Below are 20,913 nucleotides of genomic sequence, written 5' to 3'. Positions count from 1 at the left end.
GGACCCCAAAGTACTTTGCAAAGGGGACTGCAAGGACCATTTGTCTGCTGCTGAAATACAGCTACAACTAGGGTAGAGGGCAGCACACTATTCGATAACACATTGGAGACAATCTGTGGAACTCATTGCCACAAGACAAGGTTGAGGTCAAGAGTTTTGTAGACTTCAAAAGTAGATAATAGATAATGAGAACATCTATAGTTCTATTAGAAAGGAAGAAATAGGAATATAATCTTTCGTGCTCCAAGGTATAAGTCAAGCACTATCTGTCTGACAAGGTCAGGAAGCAATTGCCTGTATGTGTAGATATGCCATAACTATCTATTACGGGATTTCTTCCACCTATCTCTGATGCAGTTGGTACTGGCCACTGCTGGAGGCACAATAGCAAATTAGACATAGCACTAGTCTGATCCCAGTCTGGCAATTCCTACATGGGGAAAGTTTAGGCAAGAACACTAGGGCAAATGCCTTGAAATAAATGTCATGGGATCTTTAATATCCATGGAGAGCACCCAAGATTTCAGGGTTTAAAAGCTCATCAGAAAGTCTTTATAAACTCACCTGCACAGACCTCAATTTATCTGCCTCAGAGTCACCTGCCAATCTAACTGTTCGCTGATTCAGGTGCTTTTGTGCTGCCATGCATGGAAGAGTCTCATGATCCATTCTCTCCTTTGCAGATATTTGCGAGGCTCTGAATGTGACAGTCTCTCCAGGACCGACAGTGCAATACGCCGAGGGAGACAATGCTACTCTTTATTGTCACGTTTCACAGAAGAGACGGACAGACAACTTACTTGCTGTCCGATGGGTTTTTGCCCTCTCACCCACACAGGAGTATCTGATGATCAAAATGACTAAATTTGGGATTGTCCAGTACTATGGAAATTACACCCACCGCTTCCACAAGCAAAGACTTCGCCTTCTCAAAGAGAGACACGGAGCAACGTACAAATTCCTAATTCTGAATCTCCAGCCAACGGATCAAGGCCATTATATATGCAAAGTCCAGGAAATTGGCAAGCACAGGAATAAGTGGACTGCATGGTCAAATGGCACAGCAGCTACTGAAGTTAAAGGTGAGGATGCATCTGATGCTACTGAGTCTGATCCTAACCTTTTTCTTGCTCATTATCGTTAATTGTTGGTTTTCTCCCCATGTCAAATTAATCCAGAAGCAGGGCCAGCTCTAGGATTTTTGCCGCCCCAAGCAAAAAATTTTTTGGCCGCCCCCGCTTTTTTGTGTGCCCCCGCACCAGCTCCGGCCTTTCCCAACCCCTTCCCCAAATCCGGAGTGCCGTCCCTAGAAATGTGCAGCTCCAAGCACCTGCTTGTTTTGCTGGTGCCTAGAGCCGGCCCTGTCCAGAAGATGCTTGAATTTAGGGTTTTTTCCCCCAAAATCATTTAGAAATAAATACTTAGCTTCATAAATAATAATTACCTCACAACTGAAAAATTAAAGGCAGGAAATCCACCGCCGTAGATTTCTAGGTCATTACCGTAGCTGTTCAGCCAAAATGATGATAGTTAACAATACTTTGCACTCATTCAAGCATAGGTCTCAGAGAACTTGAAAAAGGGACTGAACAATATTATCCCCATTTTAAACCTGGGGAAACTGAGGCACAGAAAGAGTAAAGGTCATACAATGAGTCAGTGTCTGCGCTGGGAATAGAATCTGGCTTTCCTGTGTCCCAGTTCTCCATTCTGCCTGTAGAAACCTCCAGAGAATAGATGTTCCTTATGAGATTGCTTTCATTTCTAGTCCCAGCTGGAAGTAGCTCAGGAGCAGTCTCTCTAATGCAGTTTCTGGATGTTCAGCTCTAGTCTTGGCCTGAAAGTGGAAAAGCACTGATTGGAATGTTCCAGAATTGCATAGAAAGGTTGGGTTGAAATCCAGCGTAAATATGATCTGAGGTGGGCCTTCCAAATCCAGATCCCACACTTACAGCTGCCCCCTCTTAATAGTGGGCCATATCAAAGCCCCTGGTACAAACATACGCAGACTTTGAGAGAGGGTTGTGTTCTGGATCTGGATTTCATAGATTGGGCTCATGTCAGAAGGCAGCTATGCTCAACATTGCAGTGTCAATACTGGCTGGGAAACGCTCCTCTGCATCTGATAGATGGTCTCCTCATAGATGTGGGTGTGTGGTAAAAGGAAGTGTTGACTAAGTTCATTGGGGCCTGATCCAAAGACTACTGAAGTCAGTGGGAATCAGGCCCTAAGTTACTGGAACTGGAGGGTGTGAATGTCTGCACGACCTACGGGGGAATCACCAACCCAGCACAGAAAAACCTGTCGGATGAAAACTCTGGGGTTCACCTCATGAAATTTCCTCCAGCCCTGTTGGCACTTGATTTGTTGGGTGGGTTTTTTTAAATTAAGAAGCAGCAGTAAATATTTAGGAAAATGTATTCCTAATTAACTAGTATGTGTTTCTGGGGTGAGGGAGGGCATGCACTTGATTCTCCTCTTACTTATACTAGTTTTAGACTGATGGAGCTCCACTGACTTCAGCAGAGTTCCTCCTGATTTACAACTGCTGGGAGATCAGAATCAGGCCCAAAGGTCTCATTTCGTTAATATCTTGTGCCAGAGAAACCTAAACCATGTTTCCCATGGTGCTAGCTTCATAGTTCTAATTAAGCTTCCTATAGCATCTTTGTACTAACACACAGAGGGAGACAAACAGTGCAACAGACGATCTCTATTGATAGCTCATAGACATCACAAGTTTTTGCTTTGCTATCTCACAGATAAAAGACAGAATATGAAAAATATATGATCAGAAATAAATAGCAGCTGCATTTTACCCACTAATGTTTATATGTGCCTTGATTAAAATCAGAGGATTAAAGTAAGGTAATTAGCTGAAGTTATTAGTAGCTGTGGAAGCTTTTCCAAAGATCTAGAGTTGAAGTTCAGTTTGGCTCAGTACCAAATTGTATGAATGTGAATTTTTTCAAAAGTCATAATCTAAAACATCTGATCCTCTTGGGTCTGCAAAATTTGGCAAGATTTCTGCAAGATTTTGTATGCTTCCTGTATGCAGCCAGCCAGCCATAATGTGAGAAGAGTGACCTGATCTGAAATCTCAGATCCAAGCAACCCTCACTTATTTGGGGGAAATGTACAGATCCAAATCTGGATCTGTTCTTTTCCTCTGGCCCCTAGCTAACTACCCCAGATCTTAATTCCCCCAGTTTTTGGAGCAGTTCAATGCTAGATTTGCATTTCCCTTTCAATGGTGTCAAAATATCTCTACTATTTTGGCATGTCTGCTTCAGGTCCTGGTCAAAATGTGAAAGGAAGCACAGAGAATGCAAATAGGTAAGGTACCAGGGCGCTGGGAAGAGAAGGGAGGAGAGGATTGTCACACTTCCCCAGACCACAGAGAAAGCTCGTGTTTAGTTTGAGTTTTGGCCAAGGGTGTTTGTCTTCGTTTATCCAAGTGGTGTGTTTGTCCTCAAAGCAGGGCTCCACACATCAGCATATCAACAGTGGAGTTCTGACCTTCCAGCTGCAATTGGATTTCCTATAGAACCTGACATGGGCCTGATCCAACACCCTGTGAAGTCCATGGACAGACTCCCACCAATGTCAGTGAGCATTGGGTCGTGCCCACCGACCCTCGTATTAAAATAAAAAGCTCACAGTGAATGTGTGAGAAGCCAAAGGAGGGCAGCAAAGGTGTTAAATGGTGACTTGTGAAAATAACTGAGTTTTCACAGCCAGGAAAACTGATTGTAATCCACTGTTTGGGCTGTGCTACATAGCCCCCTCCAGTGACTGGAGCAGAGGACAGAAGTCATACAACAGCTACTGACTGGAGTCAGTCCTTTAGTTGAGTGATTGAGGATCTTGATTTTAGGGTCTGGAGTTCAAATCCCTGTGACAACCCCTAATGGTAGCCATTACAAAATGATTGGTAAAAATGACCTTAAAAATCCACCTGTCCTGAAGGGGGAATTTTATTGGGAAACATGACGTTCATGCACAAAAAAAGGACACTCACCCACTACAGAGCAAGTGGAATCTTAAGATTCAAAATCTGTAAGAGGAATTCAACATAAATCATGAATCTGGACCCAGAAATCATGAGATTTTAAAACAATCACAATTTAAAAAAAAAATGCATTTTAGGTTCTTTATGTGCCTGCTGGTTTTTGAGTCACATTTTCCATCTTTTCTCTGGAGGGCTAGAAATTCTCACAGCAAAAAAGAAAGCTGAGATTATCCTACAATCACAAGCCCCAAGGAGCTGGGGTTTTGAGGGAAAAAGCCACCAAATATTGCAAGAATTGCAATCAAAGTCATAAGAGTTAGCACCCCCAGATGTTCCAAACCTAATCCTGGGGCCAAGTTTCAAAAGTGACCCCCCACTTTTTTTTGCACCGGGCTGAAGCAAATTGCTGGATCTGAGCATCTCTGGAACATGGTGATCTACCCACTCAGGGTATTAGTCTTTGTAGCTCTGACTATGTCAGGTGACTGTGGCCAGTCACAGTCTTTTTTATGACTCAACTGTGTGCAATGCAACTTGACTGCATGTCTCATAACCTTAGCCCTGCTGAGCTGTCACATGTCCAGCCCAGCACCAGTCAGGGTTCCTACTAGGCTTTTGGCCAGCCACGGTGATGACATGCCAACTCTCCTCCTCCCTTCCCACTGCTCCTCCCAGCCCCCATGAAAGAGCCAGCCACTGCTAAAAAGAAAGTGAGGAGGAGAGGTGGGCAGCTGCCTCAGCCTCCCAACTGTGGGCAACTAGGAAGCAGGCTGTGGGCAGTAGATGTGAAGAACTGGTGGCTCCAAGGCTGTGCTGGGCCATGGGCGCTAGGGCTGTGTCTAGTCATTAAGGCTATAGGGATGTGTAAGCAGGGCGTGGGGCACTGGAGCTGTGCAGGACATCAAGGCATTGGGCAGGATTGAGGTGGGCTCCTGGGCTGTGCACATCTTGTAGGAATGCTGGGTGAATATGGGAACTAGCCCTGACTTCCCCTTGGCCCCTGGCATCAGCTGCCCCAACATCTCCAATCCCCAAGCACTGAAGTCCTCAAGGACAATGACTTCCAACCTCTCATTCCCCTTGTTCCTTTCTGCATGAGGTCCTATTCCCCACTTCCTGCTGCTCCCCTTCAGATTCACGCAGTTCCCACTGGCCCTCCCATGCCACCCCCTCGGCCCAGCCACCCTGCTCTATCAACTGCCCCAAAACCATCAGCTCTGGCTACCCTCATGCCCCATCCAACCCCGTGCTTCCTCCAGCTCCCAGGCTCTGCCTCTTCCTCTCCAATCCAGCCACAACGCGGTGTCACCCAGAGAGCTGCCCCAAAATCCCTGCTCGTTTCCTTCTCCACTTCTCATGCGCCAGCCCGAGGTTTCCAGCAGAGCCGGAGAATTTGTATATTAAAATAAACAGATTGCGGGGGCCTCGGCTACCTGCACTTGACAGTCCCTTTAATAAGTCAGAGTGGGCACAAGCTCAATGAGAGTTGCCGTCCATACAGGGAAAGGGGGAGAGCCGGGGCTCACTGCTGTGTAGGGGTCTGGGAAAGGAAGGGGAGTGTTGGCAAAAGCCTTGCTCTGAATTCCGTGCCGGGAGGGGCGCATTGCCAAGCAACCAGCACTCAGCAGCAAGCTGGAGAGAGGCCTCCATGGCTGCTTGGCCAAACTGCGTCTACTAGGGATTTTTTTAAAAAACTGAACAAAGAGTTTTGCTCCTTGCGTGTGTGTTAATTAAACTCTGGGCTGGTGAAAAGGGCCACCCGCAGAGATTGGAGGCCTCTGTAAATCCTGTGCAGGAAGCTCCGTTACTGATGTCCTGCTCTCTCAGCAGACTACTTAGCCTGGCAAAGCCCATGGCCAGCTCCCCCGCACCCTAGGGTTGCCACCCGTTTGGGTTTTACCCAGACAGGACGGTTTTTGGCTTCTGTGTCCAGGGGCTATTTTGGGTTGCCAGGTGCCTGGCTTTCACATCAGCCCCTGCTCAACTGGGGCCACCTCCTACCTGCAGGCAAGCTCCTTGTCAGGCTGCAGCAGCTCCTGTCCCAGTCCTGGAGCAGAGGGAACCCAGCTGGGGGAGAAGGAGGGAGGTGGAGGTGATTCAGCGAGCAGTGCAGAGAGAGGAACAAGTGATGGGGCGGGGCCTTGGGGGAAGAGGCGGAGCAGGGGGTGGGGCCTGGGGATCCAGTTGCCAGCAATGAGAAAGGTGGCAACTCTTCCACATACTTGAGGGACAAGGGATGTAAAGGAGAATCTCAGCTTCCATTTCATAGATTGCAAGGCCAGAAAAGACTTATGAATATCTAGTGTGACCTCCTGTATAGCACAGGCAAGAGAGCTTCCCCCAAAAAGTCTTACAGCAGATCTTTTAGAAAAATATCCAGTTTTGATTTAAAAATGGTCAGTGATGGAGAATCCATCACGACTCTTGGTAAGTTGTGCCTATGCTTAATTATCCTCACTGTCAAAAATTCACACCTCATTTCCAGCCTGAATTTGTCTAGCTTCAACTTCCAGCCATTGGATTGTGTCATACCTTTTGCTGCTAGATGGAAAAGCTCACTATCAAATATTTGTTCGCTGTGTAGGTACTTCTAGACTATAATCAAATCACCCCTTAACCTTTTCTTTGTTAAAATTGAGCTTCTTGAGTTTATCTATTTATCACTATTAGGTAGGTTTTCTAAGCCTTTAATCATTCTTGTGGCTCTTCTCTGAGCTCTCTCCAAGTTATCAGCACCAGTATCCCAGCAGTGGTCACACCAGTGCCAAATACAGAGATAAAATAACCTTTCTGCTTCTACTCAAGATTCCCCTATTTATGCATCCCAGGATCACATTAGCCTTTTTGGCCCCAGCATGGCACTGGGAGCTCATGCTCAGCAGAATCACTTTCTAGCCCCTTCCCTTGCAAAGAGCCTGGACAACGTATCCAATGCTCCAAGCTCGCTGCCCATCCCTGGTTCTTCCCAATGATGCCAGGTTAGTCACAGCCCAGCCCAGAGGTTGCGAGGAGCTATGGGGCCAGTAAAACCATGGCCTTTGTTCTGGGGGCTGTTGGGAAGATGCTGGCTCAGTTGTCATCTGTAGCGAGCAGCCCCCACCAGGCTATTGCTGAGGGCACTGGGCTACTGGAAACCCCCTAGCAGCTGCGGTCTGAGTCTTAGCCCACTCCTCTGCCAAGGCATCCCCTGCCCAGAGGGCAGCTGGAGAGCAGGTGCAGCATCAGGGGCTGACTGAATGCAGAGCTGATCCCAGCCCATAATAAGTATTTTCTATTACTTGCTTCTTCCTGTCCATTTCAGCTAGCCCAGCTGGGGTAATGCGTTGTGGGCATCTCTGCTGGTGGGTCGTGAGGCGGGATGGGAAGGAGAGATAAGTGCTTTAGCAGATCAGTTCAGGGATGTATGTGCTATCACAGTTCAGGGAAACTGCGCCTGTGTTCCCCCTTTATGGTCCAGCAAGGCCACAATAGGCTCCCAATCCCTCATCATCACCTATTTTAGTCAGAGACCCATGTCTCTCTCTCCCTTCTGACCGGGGTTTTTCCAGACTGCATAGTTCCCTTTCTTATACAGTGATATTCCTAGCAAGCCAGACTGCTTAAGTAGGCCTGCTTGGCTTCTCTCTGGAGATGGTTAACTATGTAAGTGCCCACAGTTATAACTGTTACCACACAGTTCTTTCTAAGCAAGCACATTTATTCTTAAGGTGAAAGCATGACAGAGAAAACAATACAGAACCTATATCCAACACCCCAACCCCAGCCTCAGGTGCCGGCAGGTGCCAGTCCTTCCAGCCCTTCCCTAAGGATTGGGGCTCCCCTTGGACAGATAGGCCTCTCTGCTTGCTGGATCAGAAGGAAGATTCTGAGTCAGTTTAAACTGGGGCGGTTTAATCAAAAGACTTTTCTTGATCTACTGGTCTCTGATTTATCCAATTTGAACTGGTGTATGCGAGCTTCTCCAGGAGGTGGTACCTTGAGGTGCTACAACCTAGGAGAATTTGTCTAATTACCCCTCACTGTTCTTAGTTCCTAGAGGGCTGAGGTCACCTTCCTCGCCTGGAATTATAGACAGTCCCTGACTCATGATGATACCTAAACACAATACAGTAAGAGCTCCTAAAGACATGGCAGGAAATTGTCATGTGTCACATGCCCGTTCCATGAGTATGGGGCTTTGTGGAAGTGGGGATGAGCATGGCCATAGGAGAAGAGGACAAACTGGTAGGGTAGGTGGGGTGGAAGGAATGGGCGTGGGGATGCAAAAAAGGCAAATAAATAGAATTGCGAAGGGTTAGTTACATTTGGGGTGCATGCTAAATGATCTCCCGCAAACCTTCCAGCCCTGTTCAGAGCTGCGTGCTCATACAGTCATTTACAAGTGAAGCGTGGCTTAAAATTGGCCATAGCATCTCTGGCATGAATCTGGAAAACTTCAGGGATCTGCAAAGTATTATGAGGAATGCATCCAAATAATGGAGAACAAGATCTGCAGGACTATAAGGCTAACAGCAAGTGAAATACATGGTCATTTTTGTTCCTTATTCAACCAGGTCAGATTGTCAGGCCCTTTCTGCTTATGCAACATTTCTCCACACAGTTCACATAAGCCATTTAAATATAGCCTGGCCATTAAAGAGATGTTCGTCTGTGTATTTCACATATTGAACAATGGAATTTCCTGAATGCCTGCAAAACAGGCACACATGGATTCATGTGGAACACATGGATAGGGAATGAGAACATGTTCCAGGTAATTGGCAGCAGAACAAAGGACACTATAAAATATGGGCAGGCACCCTTGCAGACTGCTGCTCTGTATCTCTAATAGCCTCACAGACTCATGATACCTGCACTATACAAACCTCTGAAAAGTCCTAAGTGACAGCTGTCAAGTTGCTGTTAACAGCTGAAGTCTGAGGTTCAGATAAGTTTAATTCTTCCAGGAAAGAAGAAGGGCAAATCTTGAATCTAGCCAGAAGGTCAAATCCTGCTCTCCATATTTACAAATACCGTTAAAAGCAATGACAGGGAATCAAAGTATTGGTGGTACTCTGCCACATCCCACCCGTACCCCCAGCTCTGACCACCTGAGAGATGCCACTGTCCTCTCCTTTTCAGCCTCTCCTCAAGATACACTTCTGTGGTGCATGCAAGAAGCCACCCTACGAATAATTGTTTAGGCTAAGGAACAGTCAAGGATAGTTGACTATTTATCCTTTTGGGGGAAGGGGATTTTTAAGTGAGCCCAAACCCCAAGTGATTTAGGCACTTTTGAATATTCCATCCCTGGCTTGTCAACTCATTGGGGCAAGGACTGTGTCTTTATGTGTCGACAGTATATGGTTGCTAACAGATTGCAAATAACTGTAGTAACGCCATATCTCAGGGTAGGTTGTGCCTCTCTTCAGCATATGACCCATATGACTCTCTCCATCCAATTCCACTTAGTGTTGCAAACTATTTTCCAAATCAGGGTATACCATTGGTTTAGATAGTGACATTAAAATACGCTCCAGTCATTTCTTATACAGCATAATATCCACATCAGGATACTGCTTCCCCTCTAAACACAGTAGCAGAGGGGAAGACTGGGCCTGAGTCATTAGCACACAGGTGGGTTTGATGCCATTCCTTGAAAGTGCCACAGTTAAGACATAATTTCCTCACAAGAAAGCCAGGTTTGAGCCTTCCTATGATACTGTCTTCTTGGAGAGAATCTCCACCTCCTAGCAGTTTTATCAAAGTATTGTTTAATCTTAACGCTAGGAACAAAGCAGAACCTGAGAGAAGAGGTTACGAAAACAATACAAGATCCACACATGGCTCATATACATAGAGTCCTAGGTGAGCCTACCTTACTCCACACACCCCAATCTCTGGGGTCTAGGTTCACCTTAGCTCAGCCTTGAAGGATTTTTTCTAGAAAGAGTCTTTGAGCTCTCTTCCTGGGCTCTCTCTCTCCCTTACTAATACAAAAACAGTTTGGTGAGCTCTGCAGAGGGTTGGAGCCAGAGCATCAAAGTGAATGACTTCTGACTGGTCCCTGAAGTGTGTATCAGGATACACACAGGCTCAGCTCCTTCTGGCATAGGTGCTGGGGGTGCTGCCACACCTCCTGGCTTGAAGTAGTTTCCATCATATACAGGGTTGATACTTTGGTTCAATGGCTCTCAGCACCCGCATCAGTTTCAGCATCAGTGTGCTTCTGGGTGTGTTTTCTGCCAAACTTGCTTGTGAATTAACTCAATATATGCATGCAATAAACACAATAACCCAGTCAAGATACAATATTCATAAATTATTACAGGTAGCTCCAAATCTGCCACAATGATAGTTGCTATGGTAGCACCGAGAGGCCTGAGCTGAGATCAGGGCCCATTGGGCAAGGCATGGACATTGTACACAGTCCTTGCTCCAAAGAGCCTACAATCTAAACAGGAAAAATAAAGCATGAAAGAAGAAATAGGCGAAGAGAGGTGACATAACTTGCCCAAGGTCACATTGCAGAGCTAGCCCGAGAACCATGGTCTCGGGGGAGGGATTGCTCAGTAGTTTGAGCCCAGGGTTATGAATTCAATCCTTGAAGGGGTCACTCGGGGGGGTGGGCGGGGGGGGATTGGGGATTGGTCCTGCTTTGAGCAGGGGGTTGAACTAGATGACTTCCTGAGGTCCCTTTCAACCCTGATATTCTATGATTCTTACCCCTATGCCAGTTCCCTGCCCGCTGGGTCATGCTGACATACTCCCAAAGTACTCTTTGAAATATAGTCTTTCTTCAAGCAGTTTGGCTGTTGGCTGATGAACAGAGCATTAAGTGGCAAGCCATTAGAAAGTCATTCTCTGGAGAGCTAGGTCTGGGAGCCACCTAGCTGGAAAATGATATTCTATTACCAAATTGCAGTTTTGTTGGATTTTGTTTACTGGCAATCAGTGAGTAGGCTCAGCTGGGATAATCTCTCACATGAGGTTAGCCAGAGTTGTGGCATGACTACACATCTGTTTGGGGAGCATGGTGAGGTGCTGCCAGTCACAGCCTGGGGGTTCTAGTCCCGCCTGTGTGGCAGATGTATTCTGTGCCTTTGAACATGTCTCTTAGCCCCTCATGGCTGAGGTTCACTTCTCTGTACAATGGAGAATGTAGTCCTGTGTGAAGAGCTGTAGGTGTCTTCTCTCATTATTTTCAAATCAGCTTCTTGCCCCTCAGGCAAGTCTGAAGTTCTTCAGTCATCCTGTGTCACAGTTCTCCCATCTTTAAAATTGACCTGGTAGTAGCACTCACTTGTGTAAGCGTGAGCTGTACTATTGTACAGATGGGAAGGCCAGCTCCTCAGCTGGAGCAGCTCCACTGAACTCATTGATGCTCTGGCCATTTACACCATCTGAGAAGCTCTAGACCAATGTAACTAAGTACACAGAGCTGAACCAGTATTTCAGAGCCACTGAGGTCTGGTTGATAAGGACCTCTCCCCAGCTCTGCTACACGCTGCCTGGCAAGTCACAATGTTTCGCTGTGCTTCAGTTACCATTTCTGCAGAGCAGAGAGGTTGGCCTGGCTCCGCTGGGAGCGGTATGGAAGGGTTTGCACATGGAGAAAACGGAAACCTGTAATTGAAATAAACCATAGGGGGCTTCTAACACTCAGCCCAGAGTTCATTGTGATGGACTGAATGGGTGCTTGTCACAGGGTGGCTGGTTCATTAAGGGAGATGGGCCTCAGTCCACCTGCGACAGGCTTAACTCACCTCCTCAGGTGGGGAGAATGAAGGTCAGGTGACCAAATCAGGTTTCTTGTAAAGGAGAGGCCTGAGGCGCTGCTAACACTCCAGCATAGAGTGCCAGACATGACAGACTCCTGGGAGGCTGTAGCTGGCTGAGGAAGCAGCTGCAGGCAGTAAAGGGACAGTGTGAACGATAACCCAATACTGGAAAGGTGGGCTGGGGACTCCTGACGCAAGGTCAGGAAACTGTTTGAACTCTGGAACCAATGGCCAGCTGGGGCTGTGGGGTATTGTGTGTATAGACTGAATAGGATGGATCCCCTCAGAAGAGTTCTATTTTAAAAGGATATGGACTGGGTGGGTTAGTGGGGAGCCTTGTGAGAGAGGGAAACTGAGGCAGAATGCTGCAAAGCCACCCCAGGCTGTGTGTGTGCGCTGAGGTGGCAGCTATCCTGGCACAATGTTTTTGTAGGAGTGTCCCATTCACCAGGACTGGCGTGTCCCTGAAATATTTGGGAGAGTCCTAGCTGTTCAAGGGACTATGGAGTTAGCTGTGGAGCAAGGCTAAGCCTGCAGTGACTCCTTTAGCTTTGAATGTGGCTAGAACAATTGTCACATTATTATACACTATCATGTTGAAAAGGCTCCTAACTTGGTCAACCCAAGTCAGTTTTCTCAGGAACTCTTCAAAGCACGTCTCCTCGGGGAGGCTATTTTACTCCTGGCATTTTAGCACGAGACCTGTTATTTTTTTTTTAAAAGAGACTTTTGTTGCTGGAGATGTAAGTGGGAAATTAATTATGTTTTTCTCTTCTCCTTGTTGGCCTACAAACTTTTCCAGAATAGTTCACTTTGGGACAGAGATGAGGTTTGGAAAAGTACCTCCCCTAAGACAGAACTTTTGGAGAGTTCTGACGAAAGCAAGGCATCAGAATGGAAACATTTATATACAGCCTCTGCGACAGGGCTTTCTGCCATACTCCACCTGCCCCACAGAGCTGGGGCACAACTTGATCAAATTGTATTTGTCATGCACTCTGAGAGCCATACTTGAAAGTCACCAGTCACTGTGCAATATGGTGACCAGATGTCCCAATTTTATAGGGATAGTACCAATATTTGGGGCTTTGTCTTATATAGGTACCTATTAACCCTCACCCTGATTTTTCACACTTGCTATCTGGTCACCCTACCGTGCAATTGCCTGGAGGGCCAGCATGACCTGATCCCCACAGAAAAAAGGGGGATGAAGGAGGAAGAAAAAGGGAAGCAGAGAGAAGGTAGAAGTAGTTATAAAAGGGGCATATCAGTATTTAATTTATCATCATCTACACCGAAATCTTTTGTCCTATTTCCCCATAAATTCTCTTATGTCTCAGGCAAGTCCTCACTTTACTCAGCCTGTGCCCATGCTCACAAGGTAATTGCCTCTCCTGTCCATTTCTGGTGCTTGCTTGCCCCTTGGTTTTCCTCCAACATCCCAGTGTCTTCTTAGGTGTTACCTCTTCTCCTCCCCTCTGGAATGAGCTGGGTCTGGTTTATATAGTCCCCAGACCCCTCCCACTCGCAGCAGCCTTCAAGAGGACTAGATAACTGGAGTCAACTGCTCAGGTTTTTTTCTCTCCCCCATGACAGTTCACTCTGCCACAGCACCAGATCAGTCAAACATATTGCTATCACGGATCAGTCTATTTATCTCCTGTCATAGTCCAAGGTGGGACAGAGCTGCAGGCTGCCAGCTCATTCTGTTGCATCATTGAGTGTCTTCCTCATGTAAGCCCAGGACTCAGTCTGGAGAGCTCCCTGCCATTTCTACGAGAGTGGCAGATATTTGGTGCCAAAAAGGATCAAGTCTTGCCAAAAGAGATTTTGCCATTTTATAAATTCAGTTGTTTCATCATGAGAGATGAACATTCTGTTGGACAGTATGGGTGAAGTCCTGGTCCCATTGACTTCAATGGAGAGAGAATTTCACCCCACGTGCATAGTCAGTATACCGTGTTTATTTGTCCTTCACAGTGATTTCATCGAAAGCTTCAGAAGATCCTACTTTTGAGAAAAACCATGAGGCCTGGAAATTTTTTGAAGGTAAAGATAACGTTAAATGTATCATTTGTTTACATGCAGTTTCTCATTAAGACGCTGGCTGTAGTTATATTGTGGTAGCAACCAAGAGCCCTGTTTGGGGTCAGAGCCCCATTGTGCTAAGGGCTGTACAAAGCCTGGCTGCTCCCAGAGTGCTTATCGTGAATTACTTAGATTTTCTGAAAGCCTTTGACAAGATCCTTCACCAAAGGCTCTTAAGCAAAATAAGCTGTCATGGCATAAGAGGGAAGGTCCTCATGGATTGGTAACTGGTTAAAAGATAGGAAACAAAAGGCAGGAATAAACTGTCAGTTTTCAGAATGGAGAGAGGTAAATAGTGGTGTCCCTCAGGGTCTGTACTGGGCCCAGTCCTATTCAACATATTCAAAAATGATCTGGAAAAAGGGGTAAACAGTGAGGTAGCAAAATTTTCAGAGGATACAAAACTACTCAAGATAATTACGTCCCAGGCAGACTGAGAAGAGCTACAAAAGGATCTCTCAAAATTGGGTGACTGGGCAACAAAATGGCAGATGAAGTTCAATGGTGATAAATGCAAAGTAAACTAAACTAAATTAGCTGTTACCACTCAAGAAAGATCTTGGAGTCATTGTGGATAGTTCTCTGAAAACATCCACTCAACATGCAGCGGTCAACAAAAAAGCAAACAGAATGATGGGAATCATAAAGAAAGGGATAGATAATAAGACAGAAAATATGGTATTGCCTCTCTATAAATCCAGGGTATGCCCACATCTTGAATACTGCATACGGATGTAGTCATCCCATCTCAAAAAAGATATACTGGGATTGGAAAAAGTTCAGAAAAGGGCAACAAAAATTATTAGGGGTATGGAACGGCTGCCATATGAGGAGAGATTAAAAAGACTGGACTTTTCAGCTTGGAAAAGAGATAACTAAGGGGGAATATGATAGAGGTCTATAAAAATCAGGATTGGTGTAGAGACAGTGAATAAGAAAGTGTTCTTTACCCCTTCTCAGAACACAAGAACTAGGGGTCACTAAATGAAATGAATAGTCAGCAGATTTAAAAACAAACAAAAGAAAGTATTTTTTCACACAATGCACAGTCAACCTGCGGAACTCCTTGCCAGAGGATGTTGTGAAGGCCAAGACTATAACAAGGGTCAAAAAAGAACGAGAAGTTCATGGAGGCTAGGTCCATCCATGGCTATTAGCCAGCATAGGCAGGGATGGTGTCCCTAGCCTCTATTTGTCAGAGGGTGGAGATGGATGGTAGGAGAGAGATCACTTGATGATTACCTGTTCTGTTCATTCCCTCTGGAGCACCTGGCATTGGCCACTGTTGGAAGACAGGATACTGGGCTAGATGGACTTTTGGTGTGACCCACTATGGCCATTCTTATGTTACAGAGTGTGGGAAACCAGAGAGGGAAAGGTCTCTACTTCACCAAGTTCTCATATGACTGGGTTCTCTTTTTAAGACCATTAGGGAACTAATTTGTATCTGGCCTGTAGGCAAGACTGCCATGCAAACAGAACTCAATCCAGCCTGGTGCTGATCACCTCTTAAGACATTCCAAGCTTCCTCATCTTCCAGTGACTTCAGTGGAGGCTGGCTGAGTGAGTTTAACACTTCCGGGACATGCAACGGTACACTATAGTAACAACCCAAGCAAATGATGCCTGGTCTGTTGCATGACAACCTTTCTAGCCCTAAGCAAAGAACCTTTCTAGCCCTAAGCAAAAACCTGTTCAGTGCAATCAGTTTGTTCAGGACCTGGCATGCCATTACACAGTTAGTTCTGCAAATGTGGGGGCATGTGAACCTCAACCCCTACATTTTTAGAAGTCTGGCCTGCAGCCTTCATATATCACTTTGCCACAGTGTGTGTCTTTGGCACTTTGCTCTTGCTCCAGAAGAACACTGATTGCAGCGACACCCCCCATGTCGGGTTCTTGGACTGCACTTGTACCTGATAATACCACACCTATGGTGAGATGATCCACCGGCTGGTTATTTCTAGTGCCCATTATAAAGCAAATACCAAGTAGAGTACTTAAGGCAGACTGGTGAGTAACCATAGTGGTACTGGGATCAATCAACCTTTTTCCAATGCATGCCAGTCCAGATTAAGTGACAGGTGTTGCAAATGTTCACAGCTATTCTGGGTATGTGTCTGCTCAGTTGCTGCTATATTTGACAATGTACAAAGGTTCCACTTGGGAGCTTTTGTTACATTCTTTAAAACACAGTTTACAAAACATACAACTGTCCTGGGCAGAGGGAGTATGGACTGGTGAGTAGAGCAGAGGGCGACCAGTCAGGATTCTGTTCCCACCTCTGCCACTTTCTACAAGTCACTCGAACACTCTGACTCAGTTTCCCCTCTGCAAAACAGAGGTAAAACTGGCCTACCTCACCGGGGCATTGAAGGCAATTAGTGTGTGTAAAGCGTCCTTCAATAAAATGGGCTATGTACATTGTTATATGAAAGGCAGGAACAAGAAGAAGCATGAGGCCCTATTTTAGAAGGCAGGAGTTTTCAAAAGTGCTCCATGTTGGCCAAAATCTGTGATGCTCAAATTCTCACTGACTTCAATGGGAGCAGATTTAGGCCAACGGTGGGTACATTTGAGACCCCCAGCCTAATTGTCTTGCTCAGTTTAAAGGTTGGGGGTAAGATTGTGAGAGACAGGTAAGTGCCTAAATCCTATAGACTTTCAATTTAGGTGCCTATGTGACTTAGACACCTCTGAAAATGTTACCCTATGCTATGAGGCAGGGCCTGTTTATTTCTGTCTTGCACAGAGGTGATCCTTTTTCCTGTGTTAAATGTTAATCATATCAAGAGCCAGGCTGAGTAATTCTCTGCTTGCCTTTCAGACCTGTATGTATATGCAGTGTTTGTGTGCTCCATTGGCATCATCAGCGTCCTCCTTTTTACACTTGTCATTCTCTGCCAGTCGCTGCTGAACAAGAAAAAATCCAGAGGTGAGTGACAGACAAGCGTCAGCCCATTGGCACGAGGGGATTGGATTGTAGAAGAGAACAAAAACATGAGAAGGCGGCAGATGATGCAGAGGGAGGAGACAAAAAAAAAAATAACCAGCTTTCCTTGAAGTTACAAATACAGTCCTCCAGCTTCAAAGGTGGGGGAAAAAATCCAATTTATTTTCTGCCAAAATTTTGAACAATTTGTACTGACATTTTTCAGGGAATAATTTAGATTTAAAAATTATATCAAAAAGAAAAGCCATTTTAATTTTGCTTGGCACTGAAATTTGCTTCACTTTGGTTTTCAGAACAAAATGAATGTTTTCATTTTTTCCATCAAAACCCCCCTGAATTTTGTTGAATCAGACTTCTTGCAAAATATTGAGACTTAAACTGTCCCCCTCCCCCCCACTCCATTTTAACTAAAAATGTGACCAGCGCTAGTTAACATCTAGGTTAAAAAAACCCTTTGTTTGAAGAGATGTGTGCAGAGGGTGTGTCGGGGGGGGGGGGAGGGGAAAGGGGGGGAGAAACAGACTTGCCCTAGGTCTGTAAATTGTATAGACAGGGCTGTACTGCCTGCTTGTCCAGAGAAAGCAGACCAGTCTCTCCCCTCAGGATCTAGCCCCACCACTCACTTGGTGGCAGTGGGCAGAGGCTAGCTCCCCTTTTGTTTTCCCAGTTATTACCTCAGACTTCTACTCCATACTCTTAGAAATAGGAGACATCACCAATGTTAATACTACTGCCACCACCAAAGGATCACTCTGTCCTGAAGGCTGTTTAGTATCAGCAAGTGTGAGGAAGAAGTGATCTTTCAAGACATAAGCTAATACTTTTGTAATTCACGTAAAACAAAAACTTATACAAAATATTCTATACCGAAGTAGAATTGTGGCCTCTCATAGATCAGAGAGTGTTGAATCATAGAAATATAAAGGTGGAAGGGACTTCAGTCATTTAGCCTATTTCCTTGCAGATATAATGCTACTTATTATATCTTCTAGGAGGGGGTGTTAAAATATTCACTAAACTTGCTGTTAAGGAGTTCCTTCATCTGTTGCTATTGACTTTAAGCTGTGCTTGGATAAGGCCCACTGACTTCAGTGAGCAGGTTGGTGATCTGCACCTCTGAGGATCTGCCATATCAGATGACACATTTGGTCTATTGAGTTCTGTATCCTGCCTCTGGTACATGTGAATCTCTAATGCATGAGAAGGTGAACCCCAGCAATAATGCCCTTCTAAGCGGAATAAACTTTGAGTCTTTCCGGGAGCAATTGCATTAGCAGAGTCAAAATGTTCTGACTTTTGAAGGACTATATTTTTCAAAAATACAAGTAGTGGTAGAAAAGAAACCTTGAAAAGTGCTAGCAATTTTTCATCAACTGGCTCTAGAACTGGTTGGGGTTTTCAATTTTTGGAAAAAAAAAATTTAATCTCACTGAAATTTGAAAAAAACCCAAAACCAGTTAAATTAACAAATTCTCACAAAATAATTTTTTTTAAATCAGTTGTGCTTAGAAATAGGGCTGGGTAAATAATGGCTTTTTGGTTCATTGGCAGTTTGGAAAAAAAAGTTGAAAAAAGGTTTGTTTTTGGTTCAACCCCAAACTTTTTTTTTTAATTTCAGCAAATCAAAGAGCTAGTCTGAACAAAATGTTTATTTGCCAAAATTTTTTTGACCAGCTCTACTTAAAGGCATTGTTCTAAGCTGCGACTTTGTGGCTGTACGTGTTATGTTCGTGTTTAAAGTGCAGCTGTTACTTGAAAAGTGAAATGACTGGGCATTTAGTGAGAAGCTTGAACCTGCCCAAAATCCTGGTTATGTTGAGATCTGGACCCAGACTCTGTTTTATACTTATTCTCTCTCAGTGGGATCTATGTCAGATTTACTGTAAGTGAAAAGAGTAGTTTTCCAGCTGCCAGTCTTGCAAACTACCTGGAGATCTGAAAGCCCAGCTATGAAATGCCTCTCACGTCATCCCCATTAAGAGACAGAGAGGCCCTAAAATGGGAACTTAGCTAGTGATTTTCTCTGTGGTGCATTAGACAGAAGAGAATCCATCTTGTTATCTTGTGCTGGCTCTTGAGGACTAATATGTTTGTGTCAGTAAGGAAGGCTCTCATGACTCAAAGATACACACAGAACAGACATGTCGGGGAAAAGAGGGATAATTTATACAGGTAATCTTGTCTGACCATAAGCACATTTCAAGCCGGGGCTGCCTTTTACAGGTGGAGCACCTAACCAAGTTGCTTTGCTTCGGATTGATAGTTTCACAGAGTTTGAGGCCTGAATGGACCATGAGATCAACTAGTTGGACCTCTCTATACCACAGGCCGTTACATTTCACTCAGCTACTCCTGTGCTGAGCCCAAAGATCCTACTCCGACAAAAGCATTTTAATCCTCAGAAGACTACACTGGGTGCCACAGGCAGAGAACAGGAGAGAGACTGAGGTGCCACCAGTACCCAAATCGATCTGATTTCATAGGAATAGCAACCAAAAGAAACACACAGTACTTTTCCTACCACTTCAGAGTGTAGAAGAATCTCTGTGCCAAGACAGCAACAAAACACTAACTTAAATGTTTTGTACAATGAGTCACATGGATAAGACACACTAATTTATTCTGGCCGATCTTCAAGAGACATCTGGGAAGATTTTGCTCCCAATTCTGTTTATGGACACTGGGGTAACTGAATGAGCAGCCTCGAGAAAAGCCCTCTCTTGAGCTAGCGCTAATGTAGGGTGGGTCCTGGCCCGTGTAATTCCTTCTGTGTGTGTGAAAGCTGTCTTTCCTAGGCTGCCCTAGAATTAAATGAATGGCAGGCTGAATTCAACTTTTATTTAAATCTTGACCATCACCAAGCAAGAAGTGCCAACATTATGATTCTGTATTGGATGGGTGAACCTTACCTGGGAGAGGCTCTCAGTATGCTACATGTTGATAATTGGCAATACTGTTAGGGCAAGTGTCTGCTCAGACCAGCGCCCCATGAATATGTATTCTCCTAAGTCCACATTGAGGAGTCACTTTTGGCTTTGTCTCTAGCCCTAGAGCAGAGCCGGAACCAGCCTGCCTCTGAGAATCACAGCTTGGTCCCTTGCTCGGTGGGGATCTAGTCTGCACCACCACTATGCCCAGCCCAGATTAATCCCCCTGGTGGGCTGGCTCAACTGAGGTGGGAGTGGGGCAGGGCACAACCCAGCCACTCTCTGCCAACCTGCACAGGAGCAGCAATGCCATGGAAGCTCCTTTCCCTACTCACGGTGTGACACAGGTAGCAAGCACAGGGGAGTGAGGGGCTCCTTACATCCCCTGCATAGGCAAGTACCACGAGTCACATTCTGGCTCCTTCCCATTGAATCTCAAATCTGCCTTTTCTCATTCAACAGCTTCCCTCTCCCTTTGACATTCACATGCAGAACATAACACCAAGAGCCAACTTTAATTGGCTTCCCCAGCTCCCCCAATAATACCCAGTGATATGATCTGCTTACCTTCTCTGGGTCCTTGTGCTCCACACGTCAGCTTCCCCTTCTGGGACAGGCTTCTTCATGATGGGCCCTTCCAGCCAAATCGTGCAGCCCAGCCCATCTTCCAGCTGGGAACAAACAGAAAGGCCAACAAAATAGTCATGCAGCAATATCACTCTGTGTCTTCAGCCAGGATTCAGGCTCAATAATCCTGCCATCCCACATCTCAGGGCTGTCACACCTCCTTCCTCTGGGACCTTGTAGGGGGTCCCAGACCCTCCCTTCCTCTACTGTAGGTCCCAGTCCAGGGACCCAACTGCAGCAAAGAAGATCCAAGTGCTCTGGCTCCTTGCTTCACTTCCCTGGACTACTGCCTACCTTGGCCTGTCTCATAGCTTTTCCTGTAACCCTTTCCTGGACAGTCAGTCAGTCAGTCAGTCAGTCTCCTAAACCCACTATGGGTGGTCCAGCCCATGCCAGATTCTCTGTCTTTTCCCCAGCCCCTTAGCTGATTCACCCACTAGCTTCCTGCAGGCCTTTTATACCTGATTTTGGAGAGCCCTTCCTTGCTCCTATCATCACTCAGGCACCTGTTGAGCTCATGCTTCTTCTTATAGGAGCCTCACACC

General features: G+C 45.6%; 1 protein-coding gene across 1 annotated transcript in view; it reads left to right on the top strand.

Moving 5' to 3' along the window:
- VSTM4 (V-set and transmembrane domain containing 4) overlaps positions 1 to 20,913 on the top strand; it is a 53,849-nt gene that overhangs the window by 4,661 nt on the left and 28,275 nt on the right. The window contains exons 2-4 of the mRNA XM_048858778.2: positions 684 to 1,082; positions 13,754 to 13,822; positions 16,689 to 16,796. Coding sequence (XP_048714735.1) covers positions 684 to 1,082; positions 13,754 to 13,822; positions 16,689 to 16,796 — 576 coding nt within the window. The remainder of the gene's footprint in view (positions 1 to 683; positions 1,083 to 13,753; positions 13,823 to 16,688; positions 16,797 to 20,913) is intronic.

This window comes from Caretta caretta, chromosome 7 (assembly GCF_965140235.1).
Source record: "Caretta caretta isolate rCarCar2 chromosome 7, rCarCar1.hap1, whole genome shotgun sequence".
In the NCBI taxonomy this organism is placed as follows: Eukaryota; Metazoa; Chordata; order Testudines; family Cheloniidae; genus Caretta; species Caretta caretta.
This window is presented reverse-complemented; position numbering and strand designations above follow the sequence as displayed.